At 46.6% G+C, this 19,927-nt stretch overlaps 1 protein-coding gene across 3 annotated transcripts; it reads right to left on the bottom strand.

Moving 5' to 3' along the window:
* Nucleotides 1-407: 407 nt before the first annotated feature.
* LOC115096408 (proline-, glutamic acid- and leucine-rich protein 1-like) lies at nucleotides 408-15,418 on the bottom strand. 3 transcript variants are annotated; one of them, XM_029610971.1, is made up of 8 exons: nucleotides 15,265-15,418; nucleotides 15,064-15,159; nucleotides 14,152-14,371; nucleotides 12,825-12,967; nucleotides 11,660-11,779; nucleotides 2,918-3,052; nucleotides 2,545-2,875; nucleotides 408-617 (listed from the first exon to the last, which is right to left on the bottom strand). In XM_029610971.1, exons 1-8 carry the CDS (start codon nucleotides 15,304-15,306, stop codon nucleotides 613-615), a joined length of 1,092 nt encoding a protein of 363 aa, XP_029466831.1. In that variant the 5' UTR covers nucleotides 15,307-15,418; the 3' UTR covers nucleotides 408-612. The 3 variants fall into 3 exon arrangements, with proteins under 3 accessions (XP_029466831.1, XP_029466828.1, XP_029466829.1); XM_029610968.1 differs by having other exon boundaries at nucleotides 2,545-3,052; XM_029610969.1 differs by having other exon boundaries at nucleotides 2,545-3,046.
* Nucleotides 15,419-19,927: the final 4,509 nt, after the last annotated feature.

Below are 19,927 nucleotides of genomic sequence, written 5' to 3'. Positions count from 1 at the left end.
CTGTTTTTCACCAGCTTCCTCCTAATACCTCTGGCAAGTAGGACGGCCAGGCCATGCACATTGCTTTTTTGGGAGGCAGCTGGGCAGACCTCTTCTCCATAGGGTGAGAGGGCCCCACGCCTGCAGGGTTGTGACGCCTAGGAGGCTGCTGCAGGAGGATACTGGGTTAGAAGTAGGTTACCGTTGCCTTACTGCTGGCCGAGGACTAGGGCAGAGATCCTCTGGGGCAGGAAACGAGCCAGGGCATGGTGTCCAGGCTGGGGCTGAGACACAGACACAGAACTGTGGCAGACACAAGCCTTTGAGGTGTATATCAGGGGTGGTCTGTTACAGGACATTCCTGCAGACGCATCAGATCTCAGCAGCTGAAAACCCTAAGGCAGAGTGCAAAAAGCATAGAAGCAGACTATGACATGAAAAAGATTTATTGGGACAAACTATTAAGTGTTACAATTCAATTGGGCATCAGAAATTGCTTTACCAACACACCCACCAGTTTTTAACTAGGGGAGAAAAACCAGCCCTGTGATGAAAAGCAGTGCTGTAGCTGAGAGGGGAGTCCGGTAGATTCAAGGTGCCTTCTGGCTGAAAAGCAAAGTTTTGGATGCTCCTTTATTCTAAAAGGAAAACACAAACATCAGGTTAGAGCCAATAACCTGCTCTGACACTGCTAGACACCCAGAGCACTATGCGGGTGCAGAGTCCCTGCTCTGGAGAGCTTACCCTCTAGTCAAGATACTCCGGTAATACCCAATGAGGGTCCAGGAAACTGATCCTAGAGAGCCATTGGTAAGGTACCCAAGGCTGTGTTCAGGGAACGACAAGGGTTTAGTGAGACGGCCTCCAACGAGTGGGTTAAGCTGGATGTGAATACGACAGAAGTGTAACACCCCAGCTCGTGAAGGCTGCAGCCTGTGCACAGCCTGGGTGAGCCCTGGTGCTTTTCAGAGTGGAAAATATTTCCATGTACATGGGGGAAAAACACCAGTTGCTCCAACATCTGTTATTTGGTGTTTCAGGGGTGATTTTTCTTAAGTATTTCTAAGTTTGCTTTATTTTATAAAGATACAGGGTAGGTGTTAGGGTTAGCACTGCTGTTGCATGCTAGGACTAGAATAAGCCTCTTGGTGAAGAACTTGCTATTTTTTTCCAAGTTGAGAATTCAAAGACTCATGAAATCACTTTTTGCTTCCCCCACTTTCATAAATTAAGTTGCCAGGTGGGAGCTCAGACCATTACCCCCTATAGTTAATGTATAAGCAGTTTCATGTCTGCGTGCATCACAGATCCAGCTCACATGTACTGTGCAATATGCAACTCATGACCATGGCAGAGATGGGAGTTATTTTCAGCTCATTAGATTTGTACAAGCAAATGAATCCCCCAAGTACAGGACCTTCTGCCCCAGCATCTGACCAGGAGTTAAAAGCGGAGCATTAAGATAGCATTGAGCCAGTGCACCTCCATGCCTGGGGTGTGTGCGTGCGTGTGCGCGCGCGTCAGGGGTCCTAGCCAATGCCTTCATTAGCATCAGATTTACACGGCATGGCACTAGCCAATGGGCAGTTTAAGCACACACTGGGTTAGATTTGAAAAGGAGCGTGCATAGTGGACATGTGCACATGCTACCCGGCATACAAGTTATAAAATCAGGGGTCTGTGCACACAATGGGGCGCACCTTGCGTGCGCCGAGCTGCACTGTCTTCCCCGTTCCCTCCCAGGCTGCTCCAAGATCAGAGCAGCCTGGAAGGGGGAACTTCTCTTCCCCCACACCTTCCCACCCCAAATTCTTATCTTACTTTTCATGCCTTTCGGGCAGTGCAAGTTGCGCACGCCAGCAGCCTGCCGGCACGCGATCCTTCAACACAGCGGCAATGGCTGCTGTGACGGAGGCCTCTGGCCCCGCCCCTCTTTAATAGGCCGGCGTGTGTAACCTTGTGAAAATCCGGCCCCTTGTGTGCCCAGAGCTCCTTGCTGAGTGCACTTCCATCAGGCCCCTACGTGGGAAGAGCCTTTTGCAGAAGACAAGCTATAATGTGAACCCTGACACGGCCAAATAAGCAGAGAGTCAGATCCAGACTGCAGAAGAAACATTTCCTGCAAATAAATCTGGTACTGTAAGAGCTGTGTAACCTCTCAGATGCAAGCACACATTATCTTGTGCGTTGAAAGGTTTATATTTTAGAAAGTAAAACTGCATCGTCTGATTTACCCTGTGCAAAGAGCTGGGTGAGCAGGAAGCTTGAGATATTTACGTTTGGTATTAATACATGCACTGAACTCCAGGTGAGTTAGGGCCATGCCAATGAACCCCCTTTCTCTAAAGAGCAGTTTAAGATTTCCCCAAGTAATTCAGTGTGACCCACCCTGTCCCCCCCAGTCCTGCCTGAAATACATGGAAGGGGGTTACATGCATTAATTACCAGCAATGCAGACCCTTCTGTGCTCTCCCACCCTCTTTACTACACAGCAATCTGCAGCACACATGCCATGCTGACACTTCTGAGTTACATCACCTAACTTTCCTCCCCAAACATACTCACCATCCATTTCTTTCCTGTCAGGCACACACTCATCTGTTAGGAAACCCTTAGCTTCTCCTGAAATGGTAGAACAGTCCTCAACTGCTGAAGTGCCCTGCTCCCGAGCACTGGTCTCCGGCACCTCCGGCTCCTCGCCCTGCTCCCGAGCACTGGTCTCCGGCACCTCCGGCTCCTCGCCCTGCTCCCGAGCACTGGTCTCCGGCACCTCCGGCTCCTCGCCCTGCTCCCGAGCACTGGTCTCCGGCACCTCCGGCTCCTCGCCCTGCTCCCGAGCACTGGTCTCCGGCACCTCCGGCTCCTCGCCCTGCTCCCGAGCACTGGTCTCCGGCACCTCCGGCTCCTCGCCCTGCTCCCGAGCACTGGTCTCCGGCACCTCCGGCTCCTGAGCACAGGTTCCCGGCACCTCCGGCTCCTCGGCCTGCTCCTGAGCACAGGTTCCCAGCACCTCCGGCTCCTCGGCCTGCTCCTGAGCACTGGTCTCCGGCGCCTCCGGCTCCTCGGCCTGCTCCTGAATACAAGGAGATCACACTGAGGACAGAACAGCAACTGGCAGTGGCTGGGTTCATAGCTTCTGGGGTAGGGCACAGTCAGGCCAATACAGTAAAGTGCATTGTTTAACCTGCATCCACAATCCCTTCTACAATAAGGGGTTTAGCACATCCAAATGCATGTTGAGGCTATAGCCATTTGCCTTATCTGCACATTTTATGCTCAGAAATTAGCACCTGCCCAAGAGCAAGTGCTATGTCTGAGCAGCCCAAACACAGAACATACTGCTTTCCTGCACATCCTGACAATATCATGGCAATAAGTCGGAGGAACCAAGAGCTTAAAGAGTCCCGCAGTCAGGTTAGGAAAACAGATGCTTGTACAATTGACCGTCTGTTTTCCAAATCCACCGACAGCCACCTCTCCTAGGCGTCCGCTGCCGAGGAAGCACTAGGGTTGTGCTATTGTGCCTAGCACCTCCTTTTTAGCATGACCCCTGTATAGTGCACCCAGGAGAGGTGCTCCGAGGGCCTGCTTTCTGTGTGACCTTACTGTATCAGCCTGAATGTCTCAGATCACCTAATGGCAACAGTTATGGGCTCAGAGCACACGCACCAGACTCCTGTTGTCTGTGGCTGATGGTTTGCAAAATCACTGATGACTGAGCTAAGTATGGGGGACAATCTGGCAAGTAGAAGGCCAGTGAGGTGTAGGGAAACGTGTATACTAAGCAGGCTTGGACTATGCTTGGTGACTGCTGTCTACCTGGACTTTGCTTGTGGAGCTTGTGTGAAGTTCTGAAAGTAAAATTTCTGGCTGCGTGCAGGGGCGGATGTTTAAACCTTAAGATATGCAGACAGTCCAGCAGCAAAATGGGAGTCTATCCAGTCGTTTGTATCGAGTACCACATGCATGATTATGTACCAGCTCGTGAGAGGTTGCATGTGTGTGCTTAATGCAAAGAACTCCTGGGACTCAAATGAATGGCAGAAGTATAGAGAGGACACCATCAGGAAGACCAGCATTGGGGCTGCCCAGCAGGAGAGCGTCACCTCAGTTGCAGAAAGTAACCCTATAGCTATGACCTGCCCTCCAGGGGATGCAATCCTCACACTAAGGATGACCCTCCAAGGAGGGCAGGAACAGGATGGCCAAGGGTAACAGGGTAGCTGATGGCTTAGCTTCCTTGCCTGATGTGAGGGTGGCAGACTTCATGTCTGCCCAGATAGATCAGAGTGCTGAGAGGAGCCAGTTGTCCTCCTACATTTGGATATTGACGTAGGTTCCAGAGGCTACATTTAGGATTTTTGTTAGGAAAAACATCTAGAAGGGTGTTCTCAGAAGTGCTCCCTGTTCCTCTGCAGTCCGTGCATGGATGAGAGCGTGGGAAAAGAGGGCTTTAGATGTTAGGAACTGAACACATTTTGGGGTAAGGGGAGCCTGTTCTGAAAGGATGGGCTGCACTTTAACCAGAGGGGAATGTGTCTGCTGGTATTTAAAAAATAATAGATGAGCATTTTTTCAAACCAGAACATGGGGGAAAGCTGACAGACAAGGATATTGGCCAGCCAAGTTAGAAAGTCCTAAGGTGGATTTAAAAGCTGAAAGCCCAGATGCATTTAAATGAAGAGCATGCAAATTCCAAGCTGCCTGTATTTGATTAGATTGTGTACACATGAATTACAAATAAACCTACTTTAAACTGCCTGTATGAGAACATTTTACATCTAAAAGCAGGCTGGAGAGTTAGAGTGTAGGGTGCTAGAGAGACAACTGGCATCTCAGAAACCAGGTGAAAGAATAACAAATGAGATGAATTCTAGGGGACAGAGCAGGATGGCACTATTGCAGGAAAAACTGCGATCTGGAAGCCTTATGCAATATAGCAGAATTTAAAAAGGCTCTAAAAATTTGCAGGCATATGGTTTAGATTGAGGACTAAAACTGTCAACTTCAGGCCTATTTTTGGTCCTTGTCCTTATTGCAGGCTATATATTGGTGTTTTTGAATTTGTTTTATATTTGATTATGAATGTTACTTGTTAAGTTGCTTCCTAAAAGAACTGATATCTATTAAAAAAGTTTGAAAATGTGAAACTTATGGAACAAAATTCCATTGCTAAACAGGAAAGTATAGTAGTGGTGATGTACTACCCCCACCTAGCCAGAATGAGGAACCATGACAATGCTAATAGATTAAACTGGCTACTAAAGCAGGACATAAGGGAGGTAGAGTTCCTAGATGTCAGTGACTGCTTCATGAACTTAATGAGGGGGGAACAGATCTGGTGCAAGAGAAAAAGGTGGTGGATCTGCTTGGTAATAGCATTCATAATGTAATTACATTTGATCACTGGAGGGAACATTATTGTAGTAGCCTTTAACTATAAAAAAATGGGAGACCAAAAAGGAAGACATTTGTTAGAAAAAAAAACTGCAGTTCAGAAGGTCAAAACTTGCATGAGGCATGAACATTAAAACCATCCTTGAGGCCCAGACAAAAGTGTATTCAGTGCATTAAAAAGGTTGAAGGGAAGCCAAATGACTACCATCATGGATTACATAGTGAGCTGAAAGAAGCAAAGTTAAACGTGAATCTTTCAAAAAGAAAATGGAAAGCAGATTCACAAATGAGAATAGGGAAGCACTGACCAATTAGATTCTTTAAATTACTTTACATCTAAGAATAGTGGTAAACAAACCTTTCAAGTACATCAGATGCAAAAAGCCTGCAAGGTAAACAGTTGGACACTAGACAAGGATAATAAGGAGCTCAGATGGCAAGAAAAACTAAACAGGGTGCCTCTCCCCCATTAGACCAGGTTTGTGATTAGCAATGTCCTTTTTGAGCATAGCTTCTACCATTGTGTCTAGCATGGAGGTCAGGCTCGCTGGTTTTTGGTTTCCCAGATCAACCAGACTGCATCACACCCATTCTCCTCTAGTCTTCAGGCACTGTGGTGGTTTGAAGGGAAAGGTTGCAGATCACCAGGAACAGGCCTGTCATAACATGTTAAAGAGCTGCTCAGGACGCTGGGGTCAGTGCCAGCAATTTCACTTATGTGCTCAGTCATCAAAAAATGACTCTGGTGTGGGTACAGCCCCCATCCTCAGTAAAGAGAGACAAGGAGTCTCGCCTTACATTTGCTAGATTTTTTTTTTGGGTGTCAATATGTAGATAAAAAGTGAGTTTGTTGATTGTGTATTTGGATTTTTGAAAGTTCCTCATGAGACTTCAGGAAAGTGGGAGATCATAGGATAAGAGGCAGTAAACCAGGTAGGCCTAAATGGTCAGTTCTCCAAATGGAGGAAGATCATTTGTAGAATGCCCCAGGAGTCAATACTGAGATCTGTGCTATTTAGTATATTCATAAATGATATGGAAAATGGAGCAGCAAATAAGGTGACCAAGTTTGCAGATGAGAACAGTTTCAAGTCATTACAAGAGCAGAAGATTGTGAGGAACTGCAGAAGACTTGAGGGACTCAAGCTCATATGTAAATGGCAGATGCAATTTAATGTAGACATGTGTAAAGTAATGCACGGAGGGAAAGATCAGCTAGGGGTTCATGATGCCATGTCACCATCTAGGAAGAAGATCTTTACCTTCTTATAGACAATGTGAATTCTTCAGCTCAGTGTACGGCAGTCAAGGCAGAGAAAATGTCTTTGTATAGATCCCTGGTGCGACCACACCTAGAATGGGTGCAGTTCTGGGTCCTCCAGCTTAAGACACGGAAAAGGCATAGAAGGGCAGAAAAAGTGATAGAGGGGATGAAAAGCTCCCTTACAGAGAAGGCTAGGGTTCTAACTTACAGACTGAGGGATACGAGAGAGATTTATGAAGTCAGGAGTACGGTGGAACAGGTAGATAGGAACCTGTATTTACCCCAACACAAGGACTATGAGACACTAAAACTAGCAGATCATAGAAAAGTATTTCCCTCTGTGCACAGAGAACCCATCGAGGCAATTAGAGTGGGGTGGACAAGTTCCAGTAGGCAAAAATGTTTATAACCAGGAAGATGTGGGAAAGCCAGCACTTATCCCCAAGAATAAACAGATCAGCTATTTGGGATATTCCAGTACTTTTAACAGACTGGCCACTGTCAGGCAGGTTACTGAACTCTATGGACCTGTCTGACCCAGCATGGATGTTCCCATGTGCTTATGATAAGCACCCAGTAACCAACCCCTTATTCTAGTACAGTCAGAACAGGGATGGCCAACTCCAGCCCTCGAGAGCCACAAACAGGCCAGGTTTTCAGGATATCTGCTGTGAATATGCATGAGAGACTTGCATACAGTCCATGCAAGTGTCTTGCAATTTTACTGTCGATATCCTAAAACCAGGCCTGCTTTGTTCTTGAGGACTGGCCATCCCTGCACTAGACACCTCGAGGCAGCACGTACACAGCAAAACAAAGTAATTCACCAAAATTGGTTAGCTGTCATCTATCTCGAGGCTGTGTGAGTCTTTCAAATTCACAATAGCTAATATGCATGAGCATAAATAAGTTGAAGATACTTAGGTCCTTGGCTATTTCTGGTTCACAGTGGGAAAATCCAGATGCACACCATTTAATGGCTCTTCATGGCAGTACTAATTGTTGTTCTCAGTGAGAAGTTTGTACTCCTGTTCTGAGAATACACAGTTCTATAGCAGGGAGGACCTATTCTCTGTATAATACTCCATTCTTTGCTGATTGCAATCTTATTTACATGATTAATCTATGTAATGCTTACTGTAATGAGTGCTTGTACTGATATTCACATAAGCACATAAGATGCTTCTCTTTACTAATTTCATATATTTTCAACATTTACAGGTCGATACTGTAAGGCCGCGGTAGAAACAGTGCGGCAGTGTCAGGCGCACCCTTCCTCCCCGCACGCACAGTTCTCTTCACTTAGTCCCCGATACTCTCCTCTAATCGCATGCAAATGCATGCCGCGGCTGTGAAGCGTTAGGGAAGGGTTATGCCCGCGTAACCCATTTTACTGTATAGGCGCTTAATACAGCGCCTATACAGTAACCTGGGTGCGCTGGTACCTGTCATTTCAAATGTCAGGTACCAGGAAGTGTAAAAAACAAAAAACCAAAAAATGTAAACCTGAATGTTAAAAAATATTTTTTAAATACCTGTCACTTTCCGAATCGTGCAGTCATCCAGGCGGCCGGCGGCAGGAGCCGGGTGTTCGATCGAGGCCGCGGGCAGGTGGGCGCGTGTTTGTTTCAGGCGGGCGGCAGCGGCGGCGGGATCCGGGTGGGCGCGTGTTCAATCTAGGCCGCGGGCCGGGTCACACAGGCGCGCATTCATTCAGGCGGAGGGAGCAAGCGGCGAAAGCGGCCTCCGGCAGCCCCCACCGGTAGTGAATGAATGCGCGCCTGTGCGACCCGGCCCGCGGCCTAGATTGAACACGCGCCCACCCGGATCCCGCCGCCCGCCTGAAACCAACGCACGCCCACCCGCCCCCTCGATTAAACACGTGCCCATCTGCCCGCGGCCTCGAACACCCGGCTCCCACTGCCTGGACCCACGCGGCCCTCCGGCTCCCGCCGCTGCCTGGATGACCGCACGATTCGGAAAGTGACAGGTATTTAAAAAATTTTTTTTTTTCTGACAGGTTTTATGTGTCCCACATCATTACATTTTCTCGATCTCTTTTATCGCTTTTTTTTTTTAATTGTTTATTGTGTTTGAGTATCTTAAGTGGTGTCGATGGATTTGTTACAAGACTCACAGTCCTAACTCCTACTAGGGGGAGGCGGTAAACTAACACGTTAAGGCCGCGGCAAAACAGCGGGTTACAAAGGAGATAATCTGAGCGCGTGTTACAGTATCAGAGGGGAATAGCTAATTCCTTCATTATACAGCTAATTCGTTAGTTTACACATCATTTACATGCTGCGTGCGGAAAGGGTTATGAGTCTTTTAGGAAGCACTAAGGACGCGTGAAACTGGAGACTATCGCTGGATCGCCTTACGTGTCCGAATTGTGCGCTCCCAGCACGTTACAGACAGGAAATCTTCAACTGCACGTTACTGTATCGACCTGTTAGTAAAGTAAGTTTTGCTGTACCTGATGGATTATATATTACATCATATAACTCCACACGCACTCAGCCTACGTTCAGTGATTCCTCGCTAGGTAATCCTGTCCTGGAGAAGAGGGAAGAGATTCTGCCTTGGTGTTTTGAGACTCCCAATTCAGGAGGTACGCTCCCTGCCTGAGGGAAAGTCTGGGGTACATATTTGAGGTGGGGGTAGTTTTATTTTTGGACTTTGCCACCCAGAGAGACTGAGACCTAACCTTTACGCCAGAAGCCCAGTTCAGTCACCGGGTGTGTGGCTCTTTCAGGGTTCCTACCCCAGAGGGATTACTAAGCTTTACTTGACCACCTTGTCGCCTGCCTCCATCTGCATCAGATCAGGAGTACAAAGCGGGAAGAGGGCGTGTGACAGGGCTGAAGATTGGGCCCTGTTCCCTTACATAACTTGGGCCCAAAAAGAACACCCCCTGAGGGTGAAGTGATTGGTGCCTGAGAGCTGGGACTTGGCCTGGAACCGAGTGTTCCTTGAATCTGTTAAGCTCTACCACCAAAGTAGGGGGCTACATTCCTGTATCCCTATCCCTGCCCTGCTGTGATGTCTGCCGTAGGATTTTTTTTTGGTAAAGTGTTTGAGGCCCAACACCAATTGTACCCTCATTTAGAAAGTTTATGAAACTCACTGAAGGAAAAAGTTAGTGTAGAAGAAAATAAAGTTTTGAAGCAGGAGCTGCACTGAAAAAAATCCCACTCAGATCCCAAGTCTTAAGCTGAATTTGGCTTCCTTTTTATACACAGAAGTTGACAGGGCAAGGGGCACACGGACCCTCTGAATGTGAAACGGTATAAGAAGGGGCTGAGACTCCTCAGAACACACAAGGACCACCTGTTCCTAAAGGGTTAAAAGCCCTGCCCTGGGGAGGTGCAAGATGGCCGCCACGCGAGCAGGCAGGGCAAGTGGCTCTCTCTCCTGTGATACCCGCAGAGTTAATTTTCCTCTGAACATGCCGCATATAAATACGTAAGGCTAAGGTGAGGGAAGCTGCCACTTCCTCACCTGTACCTGAATGTCTTCGGCTGAAGATAGAGTCCCTTTTTCACTGCCCCAGCAGCTTTCAGCACGGAGCGGGTGTCCGCACTGTCGGCCGAAGAAGTCACACTGAGTCCCGGCGCACCGAGTACTCCCTCTCCCGATGCAGTGGGGAGTCCACAAGGAGGGAAGTTACAGATTTCAGTGGATACTAAACCCCTGGGCATTGCAGCGACACGGGTGGGGACTGGGCCAACGGCCGGGCCTGCTCTCAGAGTTTCACCTCGAGAATGAAGTGCAAGGGAAGGAATATCGATGGGGAGAGCAGCAGGAGAGGCTGATGCAGGCTATAAAACCCAGGTGGCAGCATGGACCCCAATGGTAAATCCCAATGGACTCCTTGAAGGGCCTTGAGTTTGCTATCAACAAAATCACCGTTGAATCTAATCAAAGATTCCTGAATATTGAAAATATGATTAATCTACAAGATACAAAGTTGGAGCACCTGGAATCTCGTTTTGCAGAAGTTGAAGTAGTGCAGAGTGAGATGCTGATATGAGTGGAAGCTTTGAATATTAAAAAGCTTGAGAATATTGAAAATCAGGGGAAATGGGAAATTAAGAGCCTGTAGATTCCCATCTATGACAGTAGGGGCTGCATGATATGCTTGAGACTTACCTTTCGCATGTGTTGAAAATACCCTCGGAAGCTCTACCAGTTCAGTTATATCCCGAGTACACTATTCACCAACAAAAGAAGATTTAAATGAAGATCACGTGCCAGAGGTTACGGAAATCTGCGATCCCTAAACCAATGACATCGTTTGTCTTTCACCCTTTCTGCACATAGGAGATCTGGTTTTCAGGATGTTCATGCAAAATAGTTTGAAAATATTTTGGGGAGGTAAAATTTGGATTTACCCAGATGCATCAAGGATTACTCAGGAAAGGAGAAAGATTTCTAAGTAGGAGACCTGAAGTAGTAGCCAGAGGGCCCAGATTTAATCCTTGCAAGTGCCTGGTTTATCAGAATTATGTAGTTTTTGAAGCATAGCAGGTATACAGGTTTCTAGATATGCCATACCCTACAGACTCCTGACCGGTGATTAAGGAATATCTACTAGGCCTCACTTAGCCTTCTAATTTGAAAGATTTTTTCCTGTTAAAACCAACCACTTAATATTTTCTCCCCCAATATTTCTTGGAATAAAAGGAACTATAGGTACTATTATTTGTTTCCTATGATACTATTTTGATTGTCTGTACTCCACAATCAGTGTTTGCTGTTGTAATTTGAGTAAGATAAATCCCTATCCTCCATGGCTTGCAACTCATCTTTCAGAAAGAGGGATTTTCGCTTGCTGCTATCAGAGGGAGGGGGCAGCTGTGGCAGACCCTGAATATTGAGGTACAGCAGAGCTGGGCTCAGAATGAATTTGTTTCTCCCACCTCACAGCTGGATTACTCCAGTGGATTCTCGATACCAAAGCACATCGCGTAATTAAATGTGAAATGGAGCAGGGTTAATGGCTCCTTATGCACTTACACCAGCCGTCTTCAGGGATTCCTTCAACATCAGCAGCCCATCCTTCTCTTCAAACTCCAGGTCACTTTCCGTCTCGTTCTTCGACCTGTGTTCTTCACTGTCCGTCTCAGATTTACTGGGCTGGGAGAATGGAGAAGAGCAGAGGATCGAGTGAGTGCAGACAGGGCAATCTGATGCCCACAAGGAGGAAGGCACAGGAATGCCCAGCACTATGCCATCTTATTACAAGCTTACACGAAGCACTACCAGTCCCTTTCATGAGCCACCCCATCGTCAGCTCTCACCAAAACCATGCCAGAGACCAGTCCTGCAGCCATCAAGTGGAGCTTGCTAGAGATTTTGGGATGCAGCAAGCTCCAAGAATGGTTTTACTCCCTCTCTTCACAACTTAGAGACTGGAACTGAATACGCCTCCCCCTAACTTTCAGGCTATGTTTTCTGAATATAATTTGAGCCACTTTTACACTTCTGCTGAGCTGTATCTCAGCCTCTGGTCCAGGGCTGAAGCCCAGATCAGAGCCCCCTAATTCTGCAGTGTAGAAGCTGAGCCAATGGCATCCTCTCGTCCCCATGTCAGGGATAACTACCCAAAGGCATCACCACACAGGGGAGCAGAGCAGAGATCCACACCACAACATGTTTAGGTCCTGTCGTGTTATGCATCCCTTTTCTTTCAGAGCAGCAAGGTCTCCTCCATCCTCTTGCAGCAGTGTTTAGTTTTTACCCGGGCATGTAATGTCTGCAAGAGCCGTGGCTCAGGGCATTTGCAAAGCACCAGCTCTTAAGTGGATATATGGAGGGCAATATTCAGCCACTAGGTTAGCCAGATGAGCACATGAGCCGCGTGGCCATGCCACCCAGTATAGCCAGCTTAGCTTTAGGACAGGCCTATGGCCTCACCAACTTAGCTTACAAGTTAACCGGCTAACTCCACTCCTTCCTGACTTATCCCCCTAACTTCCAGCTGCATGACTAGAAGCACTGAATATACCTGGGGAAGCCGGTTAGACATAGCTTCAGTTACCCGTCTAAATGGCTTTGGAATGGACTAGGGGAGGGACGTGCAAGGTGTTTTTGCTGCATGAAGGGATGAGGGGCATGGGCATGCACAGAAGTGGGAGATAAGGCTCCTAGAAAGCCAACAGAAGCTTCGCACAGTACGAACCTCGTATGTGGTGTCTGCCTCGTCTTCCTCTGGTAAGTCCTCCTCCAGGGCCTCGATCCAGGACTGTTGTTCCTCCAAGTCCACATCTTCCTGCTTCCTTTTGCACCCTTTACCCCAGGGGTTGAGGGGAGACTGTTTTACTTCTTTCAAAAACCAGAACATGGAACTGTCAGTGTCCCTGTCCATGACTTATTTTTCCAGAGCAATAGGAAGACAAAAAAAGTGTCCAGCTCTCCCCAAAAGCCCATCACCCCTAAGCAAGGCCACAGGATATTTAGATGTTACCTTTCTATCCAGTTTCCCACTTAAATGCAGCAAGGCTTATTGTCTGTTCCTATACAGAAAGCACAAGGACCCACAGCACAACCCTAGCACTCTGTGCTGTTTCTGTTGTACATAGATTTTGAATATATGGAAACCAATGCAGCCCTTCCCAAACTATGTTCTTGGTCACACATTTTTTAATTGAAAGTACAGGAACGTTCCCCACAAACACTCAGGCTACCTAGCTATGATGCTAAACAAGCAGCAGCAGGAAGCACACCAGGGGTGGCCAACTCAACTGCATGCAGGCCTGACTTCCAGGATAGCCACAACGAATATGCATACAACTGAGGCAATGCATGCAAGTCTTGCACATTCATTGCAGTTATCCTGACAACCAGGCCACTCTGTGGCTCATGAGGAGCCGAGATGGCCACGTTGGAGAACCTCCTTATCACCAAGGTAGTGCAGTCACCGACACAAAATTGGTCCTCAAGGGGCCATGAACAACAAGTGACTGAAGAATAGTTGTCAAATATCTTAAAAACCAGACCCAGGTTCACAGCCTTTGAGGATTGGGATGGTTCAGATGTGCATGTGCAAGACAGAAGAATTTAAGAAGAGATAGCTCAGCTGGGGTGGTCCTGCTAGAAGGGAAGATACATTTCAAGAGTTATACTGCAAGCCTTTCCCCTAAAAGCCTGCAAGGACTGCCCCAGATAGACTCTGGGTTGGCAAACAGTTGAGAGAAAGGGTAACAAGTTCACCAAGAGAGTTAAACACCCAAAGTGATGCCTCCTCAAAATCACTAGCCATGCAACCAAAACATTAGCCTGCACTATTCCAACTAGCCAGATAAAAGGATCATGTTGAATGATGCAGTACTTGCTCAAGATCCCAAAGCATGTGAAAGTAAGTTTTAAATGCACTTTTGATTGCAAGATTCTGCTTTTTCAGTAGCACTCAAGACTTAGCAACTAGAAGTACTGTTTAGCACTACCCAGACCCCTCCAGGGATCCAGAAACAGCTCCTCCTCCCACCTCCTGCCAGGTGAGGTCTTACCCTCAGGGGCAGCAGATCCTCCGATGTCTTGGGGCCTTGGGTAGCCGAGTATGCACTGCAGCCAGTGGGGTGTGATGGAGAAGAGGAAACACAGCAGCCTCCCCAGCCGCTTCCTCCCGCTGAGGCAGCGCCTCCCAGCAGGCAAGGAACGATGGGATCCACCATCCTCCACCACGATAGACAGGGGGACGAGGTTAGCCACTCTCTGGAGAAAGTTCAGCTACAGAGAAGAACGTGAGCAAGCTTAAGTGACAGGAGCCTAGTCATGGTGCATGTGGGGACCGCCCCGCACCACCAAAACACAAACTGCCTGGCTTCAGAAAGTTCCATTTCACAGTTATTGAAACAGATAGAAACATATATATAGAAACATAGAATGACGGCAGAAGACCAAATGGCCCATCCAGTCTGCCCAGCAAGCTACGCACTTTATCCATTTTTTTATATCCCTTTTTCTCTCCCCCACCTGTTACTATTGGCTTCCAGTACCCTCCAGCCCTAATTCCCCTCCACCCCATCACCAATGTAGAGAGCAGCACCGTATCTGCATCCAAGTGAACATCCAGCTCAGTTAGGGGTAGATAGACAGCCTTTTAGGTTTGAAGAGATAGGAAGCATTATAGTGCCTTAATTTGTTTTTTTTCCTAAAGAGTTTAATCCTTCAGGGTCAACATAGGATGTAGTTTAATGACCAGGCAGTAGGACACAAACATCCCACAGGTTCTAAGAGTTCAAGGGACAAACTTCCACTTTAGCCATCTTAAATCATAAATTAGCTTCCTGGGGCATTTATAACAAAAGCCTAGTAAACCCCCAACTCTCATGGACATTTATCCTCCCCCCAGACTTTCACATTAATGGTGGTGATGGGGGGTAGTCACAGCTGAAAGGGGCAGCAGGCGCATCACTTACCACATGCTTCAGGGGCACACAGCGACGTAGCTTCAGCACCAAGGAGTCGATAAAAACCACCGGGCTTGGGGGAGCCCCTTTCTTCCCGGGCGTCTCCTACGGAAAAGGCATTGGGGAAACAGGGTTACAGCAGCGCAATGCAAGCCCCTACCCTACCCTACAGCAAAGGCCGGCGGCGGCTGCTGCTGCTGCTGTGCTGACCTCCAGCGCGTGGCGCTTCTCTCCGGCCGGGGAACGTTCCATGGCGCGCGCACACCCAGCAGGAAGGAGCCCGGATTAGCTCTGGCCGCCTCCCTCAGACGCACAAATAGACGGCGGCTCCGCGGGGGAGGGGCGAAGGCTCCGTCCTCTTAATTAATGAAGGGAGGCCTCCGCCTGCCTGCAAGTGATTGTTTAATGAGAGAGGGCTCGGGGAACTCCTCTGGAAAGCACACAACTGACCTCAGATTACCCTGCCGGTACGTGGGATTCTTTCTCTTACTCCTTGTTGAAACATTCAGATGTCAAGTATAAACGTCGGAGATGCACTATCCTGGTTTATGATCTATTCAAGGCAATGGCTTCTGCCACTTCATTCCAGATCAGACAAACAGATCGACCCAGTCCTAATTGTGCCTCATTGCTTGAATGCAGTTGAAGTTCTGATTTTCTTAGGGGACCGTGAAAGGAAACATCGGAATTACTGCTCCCTGCATGCAATGTGTCAAAAACTAGGACTCTTTGATTGACTTTAGGTGAAATGGCAACCGTGGGGCAGAGGTTCTTACTCTTAGTCCATTCCTTGAGACACACCTAACCAGTCAGACTTTCAGGATAGGCACAATGAATATCCATGAGATAGATTGGCATGCTCTGGCTCAATTATATGCAGATCTTTCTCATGCATATTCATTGTGGATTTCCTTACAACCTGACTGGCAAGATGTGTCGCCTTAGGGCAAGGTGCAGTTGCATCTGGACCTAGTTTCTATTGGGAGGCTTTAGATCCTGGGCTGCTTTTTGAACTTATATTATCATTTGTAGTCCAGTTTCTGCTAGCAGAAATCAGAGGGAGCTTGTAATGGATTCTAGTAATGCTGTATCATCAGTAGGAGCTGGGTGTCTTGGGTCACCTGCAGACCCAGAAGCTGTAACATTAAAAACCCAGTTTTAGCTAGCACAGTCGTATAAAACATTTAGAATAGACAAAAAAAAAAAAAATCAGCACTACAAGTCCCAGAATGCATTTGCAGGAAGGATGGGAAAGCCAGGGAATTGTGCAAATCATGCTCAGTCATAATCTCCTTTCTATCCTCTCCATGTATGTACAATGCTGTGTATTTCGTTGCAGTCATAACTTGGCATTTTACATTTTCATTTAACTATTTTGCACCACCTGGTGTCCATTAAGAGTACTTTTCTTCCCTTGCACTTAATGTCCTTTCAGGCCGATGAAATACCGTGCGCTGGCTACAGGGCATGGCTGAACCCGAGTGGACTTGTGTTTTGGACGCACTTCCATAATCCCCAATGCAAAATGGGGGTTAGCGGGTCCAAAACCAGGACTGGACTCCCTTGGGCTCCCATAGCAGTGTCAGATAACTCCATGGCACCCAGGGCAGACTGAGCCAGTCCTGATTGTTCTCCATTGCATGAATGGGATTTGGAGTTTCTGCTTTTCTTAGAGAAATTGGAGCAAGAGCTCCATTCAGCTGCTAGGGAGAACTTGGGACTGATGATGCTATGTTAATATCTTATTGCACCTTTGTGACCTCTGTCCTTTTCCTAGTAAGAAAGAAATCAGGACTACATATCCCAGAATACCGAGAGAAGGAAATGATATCCCCTCCCAAAATGCACAAGACCTGTGAAGGATTGTCCGCTGAGGTGAGTTGGCCGTGACATAAACCAATAGACAAAGTTTGTTGCAATAAAACAAGTGATATCAGTTGTTCCTACTCAATGAGAATTGAATAGCTGCTAACTCACAACAAGTACTTGCCAGGTTCTTATGGCCTGGATTGGCCACTGTTGGAAACAGGATGCTGGGCTTGATGGACCCTTGGTCTGACCCAGTATGGCATTTTCTTATGTTCTTATGTTAATAATGTTTTTATAAAAAAAGAAAAAAGAGACTAAATCAAGACCTTTGATTGAAATTACTGGTTACAAAATTTGCGGTCAATTAGACCTCTTTTTTTTGCCAGTTCTGAGGTCTTTGTCTCTTAATTAAAAAATATTTTTGGAAAAATTATTCATAATAAAGTATAATAAAGCATAATTTTTAACAGAGATCCAGAACATAAGATAACTTATGTAAGTTGTCACAGTTAGTTCTTGTATATAATTTGAATTGGACACTAGCTGGCCCCTTTTTTCACATTTTGGTATATTATAGGGATGGCACACTCTTGGCAGAGCGCCTTCAGCTACTCCCATGAATATGTGACCAACTTACTCAACACTACGTCTTTGTTTTCCAATACCACATTAAAAACGACATCCAGTTCTTGGTCAGAATTATTAACATTATCAAAACGTATTACAAGGAGCGAATTACACGGAGCAACTCTAGTAGAATACTGTAAGCAAGAGAAGATTCCTAGAGGCTTAAGAATCCAGAAAGAGCCTAAATTGTTCACTGATGACACAACATTTCTCGAGCATTGGAATTCCATTCTTAATAAATGCTCGTTAGATCTGATGATCTTAATTATAGAATCTTCTCAAAATTTATGTAATCAACTCAAGATATAATTGGATGAAAAATTAGTAGCAACCAAGGCAGAAATGGAAGCCGAACAATTTGAAACTAGTCTGTCTGATTTGCAAAAAAGTGTTGATAATTTTAAGAAAGAATTTATATTCTCTAAGATATCTAAATTCTTTAGAGATGAACAAGACTATAAGCGGGGAAGTATATATAACTGGATGTTACCCAAAGATAAAAGAGGAAGGTTGTTTTCAATGCATCTTCGAGCAGTTGATCAGACGAGGAAGAAACAGAATGTACAACTGACAACAATGATTTTTTAGGGAACAACATACACAGTACAAAAAAAGGAAAAACAGGATGGAAAGATCAACAGAAGACATCGACATTGAATATTTGGACGAGATCCAGGGGGACAGCCAGAGGGAAGAGAAAGTGATAATTAATCTATCTAATAACCCCCTCACAGAAGAAGAAGAAAAGGTTCTAAATTTTGGACTTTCTTTTGTTCCGACAGAAAGACATAATTCATTTCAGTTTAGAATCAATCTACAGCGTTTCATCAGAAAATTAATATTAAAAAACTTTTTTCAACATGACACAATTACAAAAGACATGAGTGTTATCAGTAATCCTTCGTCTTGGATACCAACAGGTTCCATTCATCCTTTGATTGACACTTTTCACCGATTAGTTCTTAAAGAAGTACAGATATTGGAAGATAAGAATGAGAAATATATGGACAATTTAGATCAAAAATCTCGCTCAGTACTTCGCTCTATGTCAAATAATTCTAAATATATAATAAAACCAGCAGACAAAGGTGGCTCTGTCGTTGTAATGAACAAAGAAGATTACATCAATTAAATTAATCGACAAATAGAAGACAAGACCATTTACTGTAAATTGTCCAAAAATCCAACAGAGGAATTACAGAAAATTATAAAAAAACATACCGATCAGGCAAAAGAAAGAGGATTTCTGACTCAGAAAGAATATAATTTCTTGAATCCTAAGCACCCAAAGGTACCAACTATATACATTCTCCCCAAAGTGCATAAGACCCTTGTGAATCCTCCTGGGCGACCCATCATTTCTTCAAATGAATCCTTCTTGGAACCACTGTCTCATATACACACATACATACTCTTATACACACCCACAAGCTCTCTCACACACAGACACACTCTCAGGCTCTAAGACCCTCTCTCTCCCTCCCACCCCCTCACACACACACTGTCACATATACACACACATACATACTCTTATACACACCCACAAGCTCTCTCACACACACAGACACACTCTCAGGCTCTAAGACCCTCTCTCTCCTCCCACCCCCCTCACACACACACTGTCACATATACACACACATACATACTCTTATACACACCCACAAGCTCTCTCACACACACAGACACACTCTCAGGCTCTAAGACCCTCTCTCTCCCTCCCACCCCCCCTCACACACACACTGTCACATATACACACACATACATACTCTTATACACACCCACAAGCTCTCTCACACACACAGACACACTCTCAGGCTCTAAGACCCTCTCTCTCCCTCCCACCCCCCTCACACACACACTGTCACATATACACACACATACATACTCTTAATCACACCCACAAGCTCTTACTCCCCCAGATTCTCTCTCTCACACCCACCCAGGCAAGCTCCCATTCCTTCTCACACCACTCTCCCCTCCCATTCATTCATCCACACATCCCGATAGCGCCCAGACCTTTTTCTTTAGCCACCTCGTCCTCCTCCTCTCTTGGGTCGCCAGTCTTGCGGCAGCAGAAGGTGACGAGTTGCGTTTCTCCCGGCGTCACCTCCTGCTATGGCGAGACCCGTGGCAGCAGGAGATGACGTCGAGGAAAAATGCGACTCGTGCTGCCCGCGGCTGCCACTGAGCGGATTGGGCAGGGGGTCTGGTTAATCCCTGGCCCCATCCTATGTCTGACTTTGGAGGCCGGGTGAGATGGTGGCTGTGGTGCGGGTGTTTTGGAGGGACACTTACTGCCGCCTCGCCCTGCCTCATGATAGCAGCGCCCCTGGCTGCGCATCACCACTTCTCCTTAGGGACGCGCTGCTGTATTTGAACATTTTGGCAGGCGCCTGAAAGGTCTGGTACACCTTAACGAAGAAATGAGACAAAGCGA

This window comes from Rhinatrema bivittatum, chromosome 8 (assembly GCF_901001135.1).
Source record: "Rhinatrema bivittatum chromosome 8, aRhiBiv1.1, whole genome shotgun sequence".
Lineage (NCBI taxonomy): Eukaryota > Metazoa > Chordata > Amphibia > Gymnophiona > Rhinatrematidae > Rhinatrema > Rhinatrema bivittatum.
The sequence above is the reverse complement of the archived record's forward strand: the minus strand, read 5'-3'. Positions and strand labels throughout refer to the sequence as shown.